The sequence below is a fragment of the Euprymna scolopes genome, chromosome 23, assembly GCF_053919585.1.
Source record: "Euprymna scolopes isolate OS-2025 chromosome 23, ASM5391958v1, whole genome shotgun sequence".
NCBI lineage: Eukaryota > Metazoa > Mollusca > Cephalopoda > Sepiida > Sepiolidae > Euprymna > Euprymna scolopes.
Window position 1 is genome coordinate 21,544,005 of NC_136504.1, and position 20,645 is coordinate 21,564,649.

Consider the following 20,645-nt stretch of genomic DNA (forward strand, 5'->3'; position numbering starts at 1 on the left):
TTTTTACCTGATTACCATAAAACACATGCTAAATGTGCAGTTTTCTCAAAAGTAAAAACACACTTGTGGTGGTGGTGGTGGATATACATTTTAGTTTTACTGGTAGTTTAAAAATCAACAAATCTTATTTTGATATTACTACTATACTTGTTTGAATCAAAATTAAATAAATTTTTTAAAAATAATTAAAAGGAATCGTTTTTGACATCAGAAAATAGGCAATTTTGATACCACCCAAAAAGTTCCAATTTTTCCGATTCCTGATTCCAATTAATCGCCCCAATAATTCAAGTAACAAAATGAAGAAAACAAAAACTAAATCTTCTTCTATGAATAAATTATCTTAATGAAAATCTATAACAAAAAAAGTAATAATTTTAATTATTTAATAAAAAAATTATTTGATTTTCTAAATTTTCAAAATTAAAGAAAAACTTACCTGTTCAATGCTCTAAAATTAAGTATGACATGACGATCGAGTGAACGTTTATGTCGTTCATGGCGATTCTGCAGCTCTTCATGATCATAATTGACTTCTCCATAACGTAGAATATAATCATCTAAGCTTCTACGGTCTGAATAAAAAAAAAAAAAAAAATTAAATATTCACAAAGGCTGATAACAATATGAAAAATCAGAATGGTTAAAGAGATTATAAACAAAAACAATCAAAGACAATATTTTGGGTATAAAGCTTCACAGTTATCTATTTATTTTTCAAGAAACCTTTCACACATATAACTATGAAATTTACTGTTAATAAAACCTGGGTTGGTGGAATAACTTTTAATAATTTCATGACCCCCCCCCCTCCTTTCTCCAAAAAATAAAGGAAATAAAAGTTAATCCAGTCTAATGGAAAGAAAACATTCAAAATGGCTGCCATTTTGAAAACAGGATTGCACACGGAAGACAATTCAATTATTTTTTTTAAACAATTATTATGCCATTAAGAAATACCTTCGAGTTCATGTATGATATTCATATTAAATGGATCTTTGTTTATTTAATTGTTAGCAGAATTATTTAATTTTATTTTCCTATCTATGGATTTCTTAATTTTTTTTGTTTTTTGTTCTTATTAATTATTTTGGATTCAAAATGGCTGAAATCTATTCTATTTATTTAAAATCATGTTACAATAAGTAACATTTTAGGAACCTGGGAACAATAACAAATGAAAGTTTAGTAGTAAAGTTTGACTTGTCAACTCAGTTGCTATTTAGGTTTGACTTTGAAAATCCAACAAAACAACTTTATATCTTAGATTATAAAAGAAAAACATTCCTGAGCCTTACCAAAATAAATAAAACGTCACATAGCAACTCTTTCATGTATACACAATAAGCAATAAATTATCTAATGATCAGTCCCATAAATCATCCTTTACACCCCTAGTAAACAGGTAAATAAAAAAACTAGGTTTATAAAAATATAAGTGGATTTAGTTATGTTCACAGGTAAATACATGAAACTCGTGTCACAAATTCCTAATGCATGAAGATATAAAAAAGAGAAGACTTATCCCAGACTAGCAGGGAGACCCGACGTTGCTCACTATTGAATAATGATTAAGGAATGTTCTACACTTCCAATATTCCAAAGGTCCAAAAGAGAGCCTCCAATTTGATAGGTCCTGAACTAAGCTTCAGCCTCTGTCCCACTGATGAAATGTTGCATCCCTCTGCCTGTTCTACAAGTATTTTAATGGTTAATGCTCTGACGAACTGCAAGCACTTGTGCCTCCACAACGTAAATACCCTCGACAAACCCAACAAACAGCTAAATCCCACCCTTACACAGTAGAGATGCCTAGATGTAAGAGAGCTTTCTACTCCGGTAGTTTGTTCCGCAGAATCGCTAAACTTTGGAATTTCATTCTGGGTCCCTGCTTCCCCAACTGTACTGACATGCAGAAGTCCAAGTGTAACGTGAACCGACATCTTGCTGCCCAACTCTCTACATAGTGCCCCAGTAGCTTATGTCCCCTTGAGCCTTGTTTAGGGTGAAAACGTAATTTAAAAAAATTTATCGTCAGCAAAATCGATGAAACCGTCCATTCCTCAATCAAATCAATTGATTGTTCGCTCTATTCAGGACTCAACAGCAGTGCATCAGGAGGAAGCTTCACATGCCTCCCCGCAGTGACAGTCCACAATACATTGTAGTCAGCATTGTACTGTACAGAACCTACTGTTGATCTTACGAAACTATTTTATATAATGACTTGAATTACAATTTAAAATGCAAAAGTTAAATATCATGGTTCAATTGTGCTCTAACCAGAAACATTCCTTTCGAACGCCCCACCCCCATGTCTTATCAAAAACCTACTGCTGATTTTATAGGCCGAGTCCTTCTGCTTGTGCAGTGATAAAATTTCTTAAATGTACTTGTAATGTTAAGCTGTATAAAAGTGTTAATTTTGATCAAATTTGGACTGTTCCTTCTTTAATAGGATTTTTTGATTATCGATATTTATTGGGGGTATTTTGATACAAAACCTATCTAAGAACACTGACAGATACATAAAGTGCATTTGTGTGAAAATTCCAAAATTCGGCCTAGCTGTTTCCAAATCCATAGGGAATGAACGTACACACACACACAAAGTGCTTTTTATACATAAGTAAAGATAGAGATGTATACGAGGAATCATCATAATTATAACCATAATCACAATCATCATCCGCCTACACCAATATAACCATCATCAACAATCAACATCACTACCACCATTATAAAAACCATCACAAGAGCAACCAGCATCATTACCACAATAACCACTATACAACCAACACCCATCATCTTGCAAAGGGGTGAGGATTTAAGGAAAAAAATACCATCAAATGGAATGAAGCAGATTGTGCGACATTGGCCGGTTATGGAAAGAAATAAAGTTTCTTTTCGATACATCTAGTTTTGTTTTTCTGTTAGGATGTCAATCTGGATCAAAACTGAGGCAAGATTAACCAGATTAACACTTTGGATTTGGAGAAGAGTTGGGTGGAGGGAAATGGTTTAGAAATCAGAAACACCTTCAAAAAATATACAAAGGAATAAAACAGAAAATCTCATGTAAACTTCCATATAGATATTTTGTTTTTGTTTTTCAAGTTTCTTATTTTGCTCTAGCTTGGGATGGGATCCTACTAGATGCCAGACATTCACCTGTTATCTCATACATTCCAACTGAGAGATGGTTTAAGATTTTAACCATCCCTTTAAGTGTGTGTATCTCTTTTGTACATGGTTAATCAGGTACATCCGTCAGGTAGTTTTTGAAACTCTTTTTCATGAATCAGTTGGTTCTATAATTACTGGAATGATGGAGATCTTAAGATTTCAGTTTTTTTGCATGTATTATATAAGACCTTGGCATTTCGTTATCTTTTCTGTGTCAACTCTGTTTAACCCAGCATTATTGGGGGAAAATCACTTCTAAGGTTGTTTCTTTCTTCTTGTTGTCTCATATTACTATGTCAGGGTTAATAAAATAATTTTCTAGGTATGCAGCCGTAGGAACTGGATAGTCATAGTGTACGACTTATTTCCAACCAATTTTCAATAGACCTTGTAATGGATTGTTCCCTGTTGATTGCTGTGTAATGCTGGTTTTGTTTAGTTCCACAGGGTTCACCCTCCCAGGTTTTGCTTTCTCTCTTTAAGAAAGGGTTAGTTTATTGCAAATTGTCTGAGGCGCCTCTGCCGGGAAATGCCGACATAGTTGCATAAGAATCCTCTGGAGCACTGACTTTTAAATCACACTTTTCAATCTTAATGCACATTTCTCATGATGGGAGAGAAATTAAATATCTTCAACTCCACCCTAGAGCCAACAAACAACTCCTTCCCAAATTTTCCTATGCAGATGGAATCACAATTGAGGATCTGAAAATCACCCTTTCTCACATCTGTGATATCATAAAACTTAGATACCTCCAAGCCATGTGGGCCTGATCTCATTCCGCCTATACCAATTAAGGAGCTCCTATACTTTCCTAACTCTACAACACATGCCTTGCTAAATCCTGTTCCCTAATAGCTGGAAGATGGCCTCTGTAATATCAGTGTATAAGAATTCTGGCAAAAGGACCAACCCTCTCAATTATCACCTTATCAGTATCCTCCCTCTCTTCACTAAAATCTTTGAGACGCTAATCAATCAAGCACTAGTTCAACACCTCGCAAAAACTAATGTTCTTTCTGACAAGCAGTACAGATTTAGTCAATGTCGCTCTACTGCAGATATTTTAACCATCATCTCTAAATGCATATACCATGTACTGGATAAGGTGGGTGAAGCCAGGACTGTAACCCTCAATATATCCAAGGCCTTTGGCAAAGTCTGGCATGAAGGGCTGCTAATGAAAATCAAATCATATGGTATAACTGGATGAATACTAAATATGATTAGATCCATCTTAGACAATAATTGTCATTGATGATATTCATCCAAGCAGCATAACATTAATGTAGGAGTGCCTTAGGGATCAATCCTTGGACCACTATTAATCCTTATATTCATCGATGACCTCCCTGATAATAGTGTGTTTGAGATGGGTATATTTGCTGATGATACAACGCTCTATAACATGCATGAGGGAAGAATGGATGTACACAAATCCAAGAAAATGGCTGAATCCTTAGAAAATGACCTCCAGACCATAGTGGAATGGGATGTAAATGGATGGTAACATTTAATACTAGTAAGACTAAGTTGCTCTCCTTTAACAATTACAAGAATCCTCTCCAACCACTGATATCAAATAACTTCCTACCTGAGAATTCTTCCGTCAAACTCCTTAGCTCAACATTCACAAGAAATATGAACTGGAACAAATACACTGAAGACATTGCGAGGGCTGCTGCAAGGAAGGTCGGTTCCCTCTATCATGCTAGAAAACTACTCACACCTGAGAGTATCCTGTACCTCAGGAAGGCAAACATTCGCTCATGCATGGGGCATTGTTACCACATATGGGCTAATATAGTGCATCTAGCACTAGTCTCTCCTTCTTGGATAGGGTCCAAAAAAGGGTCTCCTACTTGGTCAACTAGGCTCCAACCCCTGTTCCATCGACGTAATGTTGCATCCCTGTGCCTGTTTTACAAGTATTTTAATGGAATGTGCTCTGATGAACTCGTTGCACTTGTGCAACCTCAACATACATCTCCCCGACAAACACGCTTAGCAACAAAATCACCCCCCTTCACTGTTGAGGTTCCTAAATGCCAAAAAGCTTTCTACTCTAATAGTTTCTTACCTTGAACAGCTAGACTTTGGCATTCTCTTCCTGCTACCTGCTTTCCTGACTGTACTGATATGCAGAAGTTTAAATGTAACGTACACCAACATCTTATTAATTTTTCCTAGACATGATCCCAAATAGCACCTCTTTAAGAACATGATCAGATATATAAAGTACATTTGTGTGAAATTTCAAAAAATTCAGCCTAGCGATACGCCTTCTTTAGGGTGAATGTAAGTAAAAAAAGTTTTAAAAAGGCATGTTACCCCACAAATAAAAGTGTAAAGTAAAAATGAATTCTAAGTGACAGTCTTCTAGAGATTAAAGGTTTAATACTCACTGCAAGCGATGCTAAGGATAGAATTAAGATTACTTAAAACTTCTACCCAGTCGTGGCTGAAAAACTACAGCAATTAACCCCCGTGGATTAAATAAGGATTCAGTTTGAAATTCTGTATAGATTCTTCGAATTCAATAAGATGCACATGAAGGTCAGGTTATTTTGACCGAAACGTTATGAGAATAACATTCAAGAATATCCTCCTTTCAGCAAGTTCATCTTGTGGAGTATCTCCATTGCTTTTTGTCACACTCTTTGACATTAACAAGAATTCATAAGAAACCATCAATCCGGTTCTACCTGAGATTTAGAAGAAGCAATACGATGGCCAACTCAACATGTGGCTCAGAATGATTAAACAGGACACACAACTCATTATTGGTTCATATATCTATGGTATTCGCTAGTGGAATTGAGATTGGCTATCACTTTATGACCTGAATTATGATGTAGATGATTAAAAAATATTAATTAATTTTAAGTTTAAATTAATTAGTTTTAAGTTTAAATTAATTAGTTTTAAGTTTACTATGTCTTCCAATTGGAAAAATTATGAAGTTCAAGAGTTAAACTACCACCGATAATTTTTGCATTTCATAAACTTATCTTGATTATTATCCGTAGTGTTTGAAAAAAGTGTATTTATGACAAGAAATGAAATCCTCCACTCTCTGAGACAGATCGTGGCATACTGAATGTAAGCAATGAACAGCTGCAATTTGGAGGTATCTGGCATCTATCCAGATACTGAAGTAATACGTACAAGGCGTGTTTGAATCAATTTCCACTTTATGCTGTTATATTCATTTACTTACGATTGAACGAATTAGTTAAACCAGGTCATAAAGGACTAATATTGGAAAATGAACCGCTGTACTTGGTCGGTCATCATTTGCGATTAAATTAATTGGCAGAAGCCAGCTCAACAAACCTAAGGTGAATGCCGTCACAAAACAAGTATCTAATTCTGTACTCTATGAAAATGAAAACTGGAACTGGATTTCAGATAAAAACATTGAATTACTGTAAATAAAAAATTAAAAAGTCTAATTAAATTTTGTTATTAAATATTACTAAATTATTTAAAATTAAGATGAAACTGTTGTATTAATTAAATTTATTTACACATAATTAAATGTTATTAAATCATTTTGTATATTAATAACATTGTACAAGAGGCATTTAGTTAGTATAAAGCAGGGTTTCTCAACGGAGTCCATATCGCCCGGGGGAGGGATGAGACTTTAGGTAGGCGGTAACCAAATTTATCTTATAAAGGATCCCCGAGATCCTTTGGGGAAGTGGGGGTGTACAATGAAAGAACTTTTAGTAATATTACTAGGTTTTCTAAGCCCATTTTCTTTGGGGTTCACAATTCATGTGGAAGTTGATTGCATTACATTTATTTTTAATTGGAAAAAGTTATTCAAGAATCACATCCTGTAATGTTGACAAAGTTATATAAATATTCAATTATTTATTTTCACGTTAATTATGTATTACCACTACTACTCACATTATTATTTAAGGATTATGTAGGGAAGGGGGCGGTAGTAGGTATCCGAGTGTTCGGGGGGGGGGGGGCGAAAAAGGTTGGGAAACCCGGTATAGAGAAATGTAATAAGTGTTCAGAAGGTTTTAAAAGAATGTTAAAAGAGAATGAACATAAAACCAATGCTGATCAGGGTGGGAACAATCGAGACAATGTTATAAACAAAATAACGAATGACTAATAAGAATTTATAAGAAGCATAAACCTCGCCTTTGTTTAATAAAGTAAATAAATAGGTCAACAAAACATTCCCATTATTTTTCAAAGGGAGACAATCCTTTAGATTTGATTTTCTATTGCGTCATAACTACCTGACTATTGAGAATCAAACAATGTTCCTATTTACAATGCCTCCCCACGGGACAGAGATGGACACCAAGGTCGTTTTTTAATGTGGAGAAAAGGAACAAAAATAAAAATTGTCTCAGTCGTGAAGGATTTCTCCTCCACTAACAGAACAAGAAATTGAAGTGCAGCATCTGAAGAACAGGGTGTTTATTTGCTCCCCCACCGAGCAAATTAGGCACAAGGCCGATTTTTAATGTGAGGAGTGAAGGGGAAATGGGGACGAACTCCCCGGGGAGTAGGGGAGCTAGATAGTGACAATTGGTATCAAGGGTTGCCCCTACATTAACCAAGGTCTTATATGTGGGGTTCCTCCACATATGGTCTTTGCTTGCAGTATCTGCCGGAACAGATACTACACTTTGATCTTTATATTTAATTTATTTCGTTTAAAGAAAAAAATACAATTAAAAAAATGTCAATATAAAATTAAAAAATTTAAAAACGTAAAATCTCCAAAAGACAAAACAAATTTAGGCACAAGGCCCTATAAGATCTGGGAAGGGGGGTGTTGCAGGGTCTTTGTAACTAAAGTAAAAATTGGAGTCTTTGGCGACTTTACTCTTGACTGGCAACATTTACCACAATACCTCATATCTTGTCCCGAAGGTAAAGTCCCTGAATCAAACAATGTTACTATAAGATCAATTCATTTAGTACAAACTACATTTTTCACAGTATTATATACGAGTAGCACAATAGTCAATAATTTTTAAAATAAACTGAAATACCTAAAACTAAGTTATTTAATAGTATATTAAACTTCAGCACTGATGTTTCATTCAAATTTTTAAAATTTACACTAAACTTAGATAATGTACTTAGATTAGCTAAGCTTAAGTGTTGTTGAAAAGTTTTTAAAATTTTTTATTTTATTGTTATTATTTTTATCTAGTAGAGTTAACAACCTTTCTACTACTGCATGCTAGATGACATTAACAATTTGTAAAGGAAAAAAATCTTTTCATTGATCTTTATCTAAATACAGCTTCTGGAGTAGTAAGCAAAGATCAAAGTGTAGCACGTGTTCTTTTCACAACAATGATACAAAAACTTTGACATTGAATTTTAATCTTTATTGAATATTTTTCTTAGTTGATAAAACCAAAGTTGTTATAAAATTGTACTTATTTTACATTATCAGAAACTATCAAATTTAAGCATTCTTAACAGTTAACAGGAAGGAAAGAAGGAAGTAGTCAAGATGACTTCAATAAGACAAGAGTTATCTTCTCTTGAATAAAGATGGCCGTCTTGATTGAAGAAATAAATATATTTACATTCATAACGTTTATAGACAAAACAAATGTAAACATTACCAGAGTTCATTACAACGTATTTTAGTAGATAGACTTTTTAAAGATAACATAAGCTTGTCCAAACACCAAAATGCTTGCAGCTAAATAAATATCAACGGGAACTGACCTTCAAGATAGGCCATCATACTTGAACTTACGATCAGACCATATTATAGACCGTTTATAATAACTCCCTGTGAAACAAACGCCCCCTAAAAAATCATTATCAATTAAATGTAAGAATGATGATATTTCATTTTTTAGAGAGTGAAAGAGAGGGGTGTAAGAGTATCTCTATCACTTGGGAAAATACTTGAACTTTTAAGGGGCCGACTGTCACTTCCAATTCCAGAAAAATTGTTGAGCTCCTCCCCCAAACACACACAAGCACACCAGAATCAAAAGATACTCATTCGCATATAAAGAAGAAAGGTATGCTAGAGCATTTGAAAGAATTGTTGTCATTCATGATCACCACTGATATAAGCACTGAAAATTTAAAAATGATGATGATGATGATGATGATGATGATGATGATGATGATGATAGTGGAAAGAGCCCCCCAAAAGACGCAGACACAACAATGAGAAAAGTATGCTGGCGTAATGCGAAAACTGGTCACTGCTATTCATGAGATTATCTTCAGCTACTAGAAGATGAGGGTTAATGAGATCGACCGATTTATCAGTTGAATAATGAACACTAATGTTTCTGAATTTTTGAGATGAGGATTGGTTATTCATATTTGGATTCATCAGACTACTGTTCTCACCTTGAGTGTCATTTTCACAACATTTTGGTCGAGGTTACCTCTGACCTTCAGGTGTATCTTGTTTAACTCTGGAATGTTTCTGTCAAACTCGGGAATTTGGACGGGATTTCAAATGGAACTCTTTATTTACTTCACGGGAGTAGCATGCTCTTGTTCCATCAGCCATGACTGGATAGAGATCCTAAGTAATTCACACTTATACTTTTCAGTCGCCCACACTGAGAATTGAATCTTCAACCTTCAGGAGAACATTACTTTTACAATTGATTTTTCTAACCAATGTGCCACAATTCTGCAAGAACCCATGGCACAGTGGTTAGAGCACTTGTGGATCCATTCAATCCTCAGTATGGGCGACTAAAAAATACAATTTCAAATTATTTAGGACCTCTGCCCAGTCATGATTGATGAAACGAGAGCATGCTACCCCAGTGAAGTAAATAAAGGGTTCCATTTGAAATTCCGTCCAAATTCCCGAGTTCGACAGAAACGTTCCAGTGTTTGACAAGTTAAAAAAGTGTTAACTTTGGTCAAATTTGGACGGTTCCTTTTTTAATGGGATTTCTTCAATTATTGATTTTCAATACTTATCGGAGGTATTCCAATACAAAACCTATCTACGGACACTCCCAAACATATAAGGTTCATGTGTGTGAAATTTATAAAAAAAAAAAAAAAAAAAAGGTCCAGCAGTTTTGGAAGGAAGGAAGGAACGAACGAACGAAGAAACAAGCACATACACAAAGTGCGTTTTATATATAAGAGATTGTCACCACATATTATAATCTGAAACCGGGCAGAAATAAAATCAGTGCTTTAAATCCCAAATTCCGAATTTATTTGGAATGCTATGAAATTATATATATATATATATATATATATATAGTCAGATTTGTTTTCCAAACTAACATTACAGTCACCTTTATATATAAACAATAACAAAAGAAAAAACAAAATCCGATATTACTTTTCTCAACACTAAAACATCGATCGCATTTTGACAGTAAAAAAAAAAAATCTTAAAATGGTCTTTATACGTGGATAATATATATATATATATATATATATATATATATATATATATATATATATATATATATATATCTTATAATAAAAATAAAATAAAAAACGGGATATATTTTTGAATAGGTACTTTCACTTGACAATCTTTCAAAGAAATACGTCAGGCTAATTGGGGCAAAGTAAATGGAAACGTTCAAGCCAAACGAGATTAAAGTGTTTCAATCTAGGAAAACAATTTAGTTGAATAATTACAAAACAAACATTCTTTTTGTTTACATAAAAAGCTTGCTTACAAAGGTTAATCTAACTATGAGCTTAAACATTTCCATTTTCTTAACACAAATTATTCATTTACTAGCAGGCCACCTGGCGTTGCTCGGTTGCAAAATACGCATAAATATACTTTAATACATGCAGATTTCTTATTCGTTATTATAGAACCAGTTCCTATTGATTATTATCCAATATATAGTAATAGTTTTAAAAGTTTCCAGCCTTAGTCGTTATTTATCTCTCCAGCATCGTTACCATCTGAGCTGCCGACAGATGGATATGAAAGGTTAAAAATTAAGCGATTTTGAGCTATGAATGTTTAGTTTTGCGCATGTGCAAAAGTAACAGCAGAAGTAATTTTTTTATTCTACTTACTCTGTCAAAGTAAACTGTTTTGTTTTCAATTTTAACTCCTTAGCAACAATTTTTGCCTGCTATAAAGCAAATCAAAAGTGTGCTACAGGTTCAAATACCCTATATATCAAATTTTAACTTTGTAGATCAAATATCCAGAGTTTGGTAAAGCATTTTCATACACATATCAACAAGGTCACTTATATTTCCTTGTGCTAGGAAATTTTCATCATAAATTCAACGCTATGAAAGATGTAGAAACTATGCATAAATAGAATTCAGCATAATAGTGAAATTAGATTCCATGAGCAAAGCTCCTTTCTTAGAACTGCACGCCAGTGGAACTCTCTGCCGCTTGCCTGTTTCCCACCTGACTACAACTTGGACGTCTTTAAGTCCAACGTTAACAAATTCCTAATGAACCGCCCCCTTATGTAAGACACTATCAAAACCCCCAATACTAATGATTACTACAATACTATCTCATTGATTACTGTACACACAATAACCCTTATCCCTGAGTGGCCTTTGGGCCTTGATAAGTGTAAAAAGAATTTTAAAAAAAAACATAAAAAAAGGAACAAGTAATTCATTAACGCTCGTTTTTATTCAAAGGAATGTAAAAATTAGTTAACTTTCATGTAGTCGCTCACATATCCATGACTGAGTATATTAAAAAGTTCATTTTAATAATTTTTAAATAGAAAAAGTAAACTTTTAATAACAGTGTCAGAGTGAGAAAAAAAAAAAACTTAACTTTATATTATACAGATTTTTTGATTTTTTATTACAAGGGAGTCACTTCTTGTCAAAGCTTGAAGAACACTGGAGTATATGGTTAATGAGTGTAACGTGGTCACTAAGACGACTGCTTAATGATCGTTGGTGGTGGAAGTGGAGTAGAATATGACGGGGGGGGGGATCAAAAACTTGTTTACATTGGACTTGAAGATGACCATATTGTGGTCAGTTGGAAGGCATACTAATACTGAGTTTCACAGGCAGTTCTAGAAAAAAAAAAAAAAAAAAAAGCTTTGTCCATGAAATCTGTACAGATAGAGAGTAGGGAAAATTGTTGAAGTGATTGTAGCTAAGGGAGTTTTTTTTGTTGAAGTTTGGTGTAAGGGGAGGACTAAATTGAAGCTCAGATGAGCACCTGTCATGAAAATAATGATAGAGAAGAGAGAGACTCCCAACGTCTCTTCTGTGGGAAAGAGGTCGCAGAGAGGAGAAAAGGGTATCACCTAATAGGCTTTTAAGCCTGGTGGGTGACACCACATGCCTCCCCCACTTCAATAAACCATAATAAAACGTAATATAATAACACACAAAGATAAAAACATTTTTTTTCTCTCTCAGATCACTAATGTTAAGCAATATTGAGCTTGGTCAGTGCTTCTATAGGTGACCGCATGACATAAGTTTAACAGTGCATATGAGCGCATGGGAAAATAGCAGCAGCAGCAGTGAAGAATGGCTGGCTTGTAAAGAGATTAGCAGCAGCTGAAAAACGTGTGAAGTCAATAGCAGGGGTCAGCAACCTCCAATCCGTGGTCCAAATCTGGCCCTTAAGTGAATTTTGTTTGGACCGGCACCTTACTCACCATATGTTTAAAGATTTTTTTTTAAAATAAAATTTGCCATTTTTTTTTTTTTTTTTTAAAATTATTCCTGCAGTAAAATAAGTTATGATTTAAATATAATCATATTAACTAGTGGGACTTGTGGAAATTCTACAGTGGCATCTTTCATATGTAATATATTGCTACTGGGCATCCTGCAGATGTTCAATAGAGATGCCACAATATTATTGTAGGCCTTTTGTTAAAACTGTAAAAGTATTTATCTAAGTAATCTGCTTAATGTAATGTCAGAATATATCTACTTATTACGGTTTATCTCCAATATCCTTATAGGAATCTGTGACATATTTCCATTGACTGGACGCCTGGCGCAAACAGAAACCCCACTATATCATTATACCATATGTAGACAGAACAGATGATATCCTTGGATCGTAGCCAGAAGACCAAGAAGGTATATTTTAGTTTCATGTATGGCTCAAAAGCAACATTATTTTTTACATTGCATTTTCAGGAGATTCTTTTTATTAAAAAGGAGGATAAAAGGTGGTTAGATACTACGAACATTAAATTAGCATACCTATATACTAATAATTTAGTGTATGTTATGACCCTCTATCCTTTTTTAATAAATAAGATCTGATCGAATAATTCATAATCGAGAAACCGTTACACAAGTATATACGTACATTAAAGGCACTATAGTATCAATATATAGATTTAATGTGTTTTTCTCAAACGCAAAAAAAAAAAAAAAAAAAAAATATTTACTTATTTAATAACAATGTTGTCCTCCATGGCAGTCAAATCTGTTTGGACCTTCTCCTATAACCAGTGTAGCTTCTTGGCCCTCACGCATAGAGAGGTTGTTGACTTTTGATCTATAATGTAACTTGACCCCCACCATCATCACATATTGTAAGACAAAGCAAAACAAAAGATATCAATATTTATTTTCTTGTTCAGTAATTTCTAATTTTAAATTGTCTTGGAATTTCCTCCAATCTGCCTCTAAAATAAGCCTATATTTTTTTCAATATTAGTTTTAATAAACAATAGAACCCCGGGATACGGTTTTTCAGGTTATGACGTGGAATATAATGTTTACGGTGTTTGCTCCGCTTTACAGTGTTATTTATAATGTTATTTGATTATATACATGTGTATTGTATACTGCACTGTATTTTGTTACTAAGTTTTAATGCCGTATTCAGGGGTCCTACCGTATCTGTATTCATATTCGGTGATGCAAAAATATTGTCATTTTTTGACTTGAAGTTGAACGTCAAAAAACAATATTTTTACACCAACTTAATAAAACTCAGATTTCATGTGTATTTCTCACTCATACGTACTAGTCTTTCTCTACTCTATCATTATTTCTGTGGAAAAGTGCTCAACTGCGTTTCAATCTCCACTTCCTTATCGTAAGACATTAACAGCAAAATTTTATCTTGCTACTGCAACGATTGTAGAAAAATTTCCTTTCTTCATTCGTGTGCTTCATATCAAATGAAATAGTCATGAACAAAGTTTGTTTCCAAGAACTTTTCATTTGTAAAATACATTGTCACAAGATTTCTTCTGAGAGCTACAACATGGTCATCTTCAAATCTCAAACACGTGCCATGAAGCATCCTTATAAGTCATTAAATTTTATTCATTTTTTTTTTTTTTTTTCAATCCTCATAACATCCGTCATCATTCAACCGACAATCTTCCCATCTCATTAACCAATATAATCAAATGTTTGTTTAGCTTTGATAAGTAGGGACTCAGTAGATTTAAATTTTTTAATATAAAATTCATTATTTCTATTTACTATTAATCAAATATTTATGGAAATCAACAATCAAATAAGGACAAATTAAAGCAATTTGTTTTAGTTGCTACTTTAAAATATGTAAACATGACTATATTTTGAATAATTTGTTTCTAAGCCCTCCACATGGTAATAAGTCTTTATCATTGGGTTTAACACTGGGTAAATAGAGCATACAGCTAGTTAAAAATGATTAATCAATTTAAATTGGTAGATAATATATTTAATATTAAGTAAACTTAATAAAATTAAACTTGATAATTATTATTTATTTTCTTTTATTTTACGTATAATTTTCTTCATTGTCATATCTAATTCAAATGGTATAACCGTTAAAACATCAACGTCATACCATGAAGATGGATATCAAATCAGAATACAGAATCGATTAGAATTATTAGAGCGTTACAGACAACATTTTTCTAATAGATAAAATAATGTTGGCCGGATTTTTAAAATTGAGTTTAAATAACATTTTATCTAAAAAAAAAAAATCAAACTGTAATTCTGACTAGCATACTTTATTTATTTAATATGTTACTTGCAGTAAACCAACATACTTTGGATTATTTATTTTTAATAATTGTAGCAATATAGCAGTTTTCTAATATGTGGAAATTTTTAAATAGTCACCTTAAAAGAAAAATCAGCTAAGAAGGGTAACTTATTTAAATAAGAATTATCATTGTCTTTTTTTTCATTCGCCGTTTGATAACAGCTATCGTTTCTTCTCCTTTACTTAAGCAACAAAACTAAAGGTTGATTTGTAATTCAGACATTGATACATTTGCTTTGCTTCGTTCTTATTAAAATCAAAATCGCGTTCATTTTTAGCACATAAAAAAAAGACGCAACTCGAGATCATAGAAATATTTACAAAAGAAATGTTAATATGATAGATCCTGAGCAACGCCGAATTAGCACAGCTAGTATATATATATATATATATATATATATATATATATATATTGGATTAAAAAAATCTAAATTAATGAAAAGTAAAATGAATTGAACAATTAAAAAAGTAGATTACTCTTCTGCTTTATAATAATTAGCCAAATGTGAGAAGGGGAGGGGGTAAATAACAGAAAAATATGTGTAGACAAAACGAAATTGAATATTGGCAAAAAAAAAAAAAATGGAAGAAAAAAAAATCAATATCCATTAAATGGAGAACAAAAAGCAAAGAACAAAAACATTAAAGTATGTCTATGCGTTTTTGAAAGAAGAAATCGTTTATTTTATGAGAAAGTGTGATTCTAACTGGAATAATCACAGAAATAAAGTTACACTTTTCAATCTACTGCGCCTTCATTCAAATCAGCGATTTCTTCTGGTTTCGTTTATTTTTAATCTCTTCTTCACAGGTGGATGTTTCCAGTATTAAGCTTAACAGGAAACAGTTTTTTTTTTAATTAGACACACAAAAAATCTAACAGAAAAGATTTTTGCACATGTCTGATAAAGTGACGATGCTTATGTTTTCATGTTATTCAAATTAAATAATTTGCACCTGGTGTAAATGATTTAATAACGTTAAGGCTTTTTCTTTCTGATCCAAAATCAATTTGCTATAATATATATATATATATATATATATATATATATATATATATATATATATATATATATATAGGTTTTCGTAGGTTGAATAGCCAATATGGGCGACCGATGCTGACTTTATGTGGAAACTTAAAATTGCGAAATGCGAATATAGGAACGAAAGGTGTTTTAATATTTTTTAGACGCAAAACCAAAAAAAGAAAATCCAAATTATTTTTTTGCATCTTCTCTTTTTCAGACATATTTTAAATTTGATTTTTTTTTTTTTTTGTAAATAAAAGTTATTTTGAAATAATTACACTACACTTTCGTTTGTTATATGATTTTATCTCGTCTTATTTCTGAAGTTAAAAAAGTTGCAATTACTTTTTTAAAATGAATGTTAATCTTAGAAAAACTAAAAATGAAAAATATTTCTCCAAAATTTTAATTTATACAAATGAACTAATCACATGATGAACCCATTCCCATTTAATAAAAATATGTAGTCACAACCTTTTTTTTTTTTTGTCTTAATCAAATTCTCGTTAAATGCAGAAGATTTCGGTAAACAATTGTTTGAAAAGGAAAAGATGCAAAAAAAGTTGGGGTTTTTTTTGGCGTCAAAAAAAATATGAAAACTTATTTCGTTCCTGTGTTCACATTTCGCAATTTGAAGTTTCCAAGTGACGTCAGCATTGGCCGACCATCCTGGCTATTCAACCTACGAAATCATCAATATATATATATATATATATATATATATATATATATATATATATATATATATACACACACACAGAGAGAGAGAGAGAGAGAGAGAGAGAGAGAGAGAGAGAGAGAGAGAGAGAGAGAGAAGGATGTAAGCATACGTGAACAGGAGGATAAATAAAAACAAAATATGAAAAAGTATATAAGTAAATAATAGTAGTAACAAATAATAGGGATCATTAAAAAAGATAAAAGGAAAGGACAAAAAAAGAGACCGTAAAAAAAACTAGGAATGGGCATAGAGGAAAGAGTAGATAAGAGATACAGAAAAACATAAAAATGAAAAGAAATTAGATGTATAATAAGTAAAGTAAGTATATGCATAATAGTCCAACATAAAGTCCTTAAAATGGTTTTCCGGAGATTATATTGTTTATATTACACTAGCCTGGTTGCTCGGCATTGCCCGGGTGTTTGGAGGTGTGTGTTGAGCAAATAATGAAAAAAAAAAAAAAAAAGGGATAGTAGGCAGGCAGGCTCGACCCCGCCATGACACGAAGGTGGAAAAAAAATTGGAAGAAAATCTGACATCTTACCACTACTCTATGACGTGACCGAAAGTTTGGAACGTTAAAATTAGGAAAAATCAATCCAATCGATGTGATGACTTGCAAAAATTTCTCACAAAAAATCGCCCCCTCCTTGTAAAAAACTGCCCAGTTGAGGGTGAAGGAATTAATGCTTTTGGCCAATCTTAGTCAAATAGTCTGTGACAAGGATGGAGATGTGGACTGGTACATTTGCACAAATCTCCCGCATCTTCAGTTCCTCATGAATAATTGTGCACAGCCCTCACACTGACATCAAACTGTGCACTTACTGTCTCTCTAGACACATGGCAGTCCTTAACCATGAAATTCTTTATTTGACCAATTAACTCTTGTTTTCTGACTTCCTTACTCCTCCCACACTTCATCCCTCAGACTATCTGCCTTCCTTTAATCTCTTATGCCACTTAAAAACTAATGGTTGATTCATGCAATATGGTCCAAAAGCAGTCTGAAGCATTCTGTATATTTCTGTGACATTTTTTCCAAGTTTAAATTAAAATTTTACTGCATATCGTTCTTCTAAAGTGTCCTCACCTCCAGATTATACTTTTGAAATTTACCAGCTGTGACAATCCGGCTTTAGTAGGGTGTATTCCAATTCCTGCTGTAGCTGTTCATTTTCAAGAGTCTATGACAATTTTAAATGCCTGCACAAAAAAGTCTAAAAACTTTTTAAAGGCATCTCGTATTCAAAATTTGCTATTTTAGACTGAAAAATGGCCTCTAAAATTAGCAAATTTCACAAATATCCATGTTTTAAAAAATTTCTTAAATATTTGGTTTTCACAAAATTCAAAAAAAGTTGAGATTAATGGCTTTTTTTTTTTTTTTTTTTTTTTTTTTTTACATGATTCAAGCGGTAATAACCACAAGAGTTTTCATCTTTCATGTCTTTACGCCAGGGAACAGCCTATAATTTGAATTTAATTGAGAATTTTTTTTTTTTTTTTTTTTAATACTAATTTAGAGAAAATTTTTAAACTGAAAGAAAAAAAAATGTTCATATTTGTTTGAAATACAAAGCACAGCAAGAAAGTCATTAAAATACAAATCTTTGCTTTGGATTATATTTTAAGAGGATTCAAAGTATTTTCTAGACCAATGCATTCTATTTGAAGATAATTGTAGAAGGTTGAAATTCAAAAACTACAAAAATAAAAGGGGGAAAAAATATCTGACACAAAAAAAGTCTGGTGTTTCAAAGTTTTTGTTTTTTAATCATGAAAGATGCAATTAAATTGATTAAAAAGCTACTAATAAAGCTTTCAAGTGTCGAATATTAAATTTAATACTAGCTATGCCTACCTGGTGTTGCCAGGGATGCAGTAAAGCCATTTTAGTTTTCAATTTTTATTTGTTTGCACAGTTTAAGGTAGACAACTCTTATAATATTCTTCAATTTAAAATGAGTTGTATTTATCTCCTTCCCACAGCAGGTAGATTAGAAACTAGGGTCAGAAACTGGGATTGAATAGCATTCTTTACTAGAGAAAATGCCTGAGAAACCACGCCAGCATTCCCTGGTAGGGATGTCTCAGACAATTACCAATACACTAATCCCTCTCAAGGAGAAAAGATAAAGTCTGGAAGGGTGGCCCTCCTAGAACTGCACAGGGCCAGCAATATCCGCAATCAACAGGGAAAAGTCTATATCAGAAACAGCAAAGACTTGATTTTGGTGCCAATGCAAAAATATCCTCGTGCTGATATTTATTTTTCAGTCATTATTGAAAAATATTTTATATTAGCAGTCGTCTGGGACAGACAAATTTAAAAAAAAAAAATTGTAGCCAAATACATTCCATTGTTAATAACATGATACAATAATAACATATATGGCATACAACTTGACACAGCAGTTCTCTTCAGATCATCGAAGTTAAGTGATGTTGAGGCTGGCTAGTACCAGATAGGTGACTATTTGGGAGCTCTAGGCACTGTACGTGCCCTCTGCTTATTTTAGCATTGTTTCCAGTCGTCCTGAACCTCCACTTGGTGTTGGTATTTACAATACCGACTCAGGAGAGGTGTGGTTGGAGATTGTGCAACTCTTGCCACAAAAATTTTACACGCAGTCACTCGTACAGTGGGTATTCATAGTCTATCAAGACAGAAGGAAGCTACAATAATAACAAATGAAAACTGGCTAGTCAGCAGCAAAGTTTGATTCATCACTTTAAATGCTATTTGGGTTTGATTCTGAAAGACAACTTTGTTAGAAAACTGCTTAAATTCCAAACTTAATGTATAAAGACATTTATTAGTCCACTTACTTCATGCAGAATAGGAAGCATGTCTGCCTTAAATGGTCTTTACTAACTGTATATACATTCAAGGGAAGTAATTCATGTCATCTGATATTAACAATATTTTCAAAAAAATCATTAAAAAACGTTATGTTTCTGCATTTTTTTGAGATGAAGATTCATTATTCATATTTGAATTCTTCTGACTCTTGTGTTATTTTAATGTTTTGGTCAATCTAATCTCCGACCTTCAGGTGTATCTTGTCGAAATCTGGAATCCTTTTGGTAAACTTGTGATTTCACGGAATTTTGAATGGAATACTTTATTTAATTCATGGGCATAGAACGCTCTTGTTTCGTCAGCCATAACTTGGTAAAAGTCCTAAGTAATTCTGCAATTGTATTTTATTGAGTGGCATAATTGGTAAAATTTTGTTGTAAAGTTACACTCTTCTGGATGTTCAAGGTTCAATCTTTAGTGAGAGCGACACTCAATACAATTGTGAATTACTTTGGACTTTTACCCAGCCATGGCTGAGAGAACGAGAGCATACTACCCCCTTGATTTAAATAAAGGGTTCTGTTCAAAATACTGTGCAGATTCCTGAATTCAACAGAAAGATTCTAGAGTTCAATAAGAGACATCTAAAAACGGTCGAAGGTTACCTCGACTAAAACGTTGTGAAAATAACACTGAAGATGAAAACAGTAGTCCAAAGAATCCAAATCACACAAAAAAGTCAATATTTTCGAAAGTCCAAACTTTCGTTGATCTACTTTTAAATTCTGTATTACAACTATCTCGATCAAAAATGAAATAATTTCATTGATTTTTTTAGGCATAATTGTAATATCTATTGATGATTCTATATAATTGATAAACAGTAGGTTCCCAAATAACAATGGTTGTGACATAAGAAA

The 20,645-nt window shown here is 32.7% G+C and overlaps 1 protein-coding gene across 2 annotated transcripts in view; it reads right to left on the bottom strand.

The window, feature by feature from the left end:
* Positions 1 to 20,645, bottom strand: part of LOC145245798 (disintegrin and metalloproteinase domain-containing protein 10-like) — a 317,331-nt gene that overhangs the window by 62,767 nt on the left and 233,919 nt on the right. For both annotated transcript variants that reach the window (XM_080107440.1, XM_080107441.1), the window contains one exon: positions 440 to 575. In XM_080107440.1, the coding sequence (XP_079963566.1) occupies positions 440 to 575 (136 nt within the window). The remainder of the gene's footprint in view (positions 1 to 439; positions 576 to 20,645) is intronic.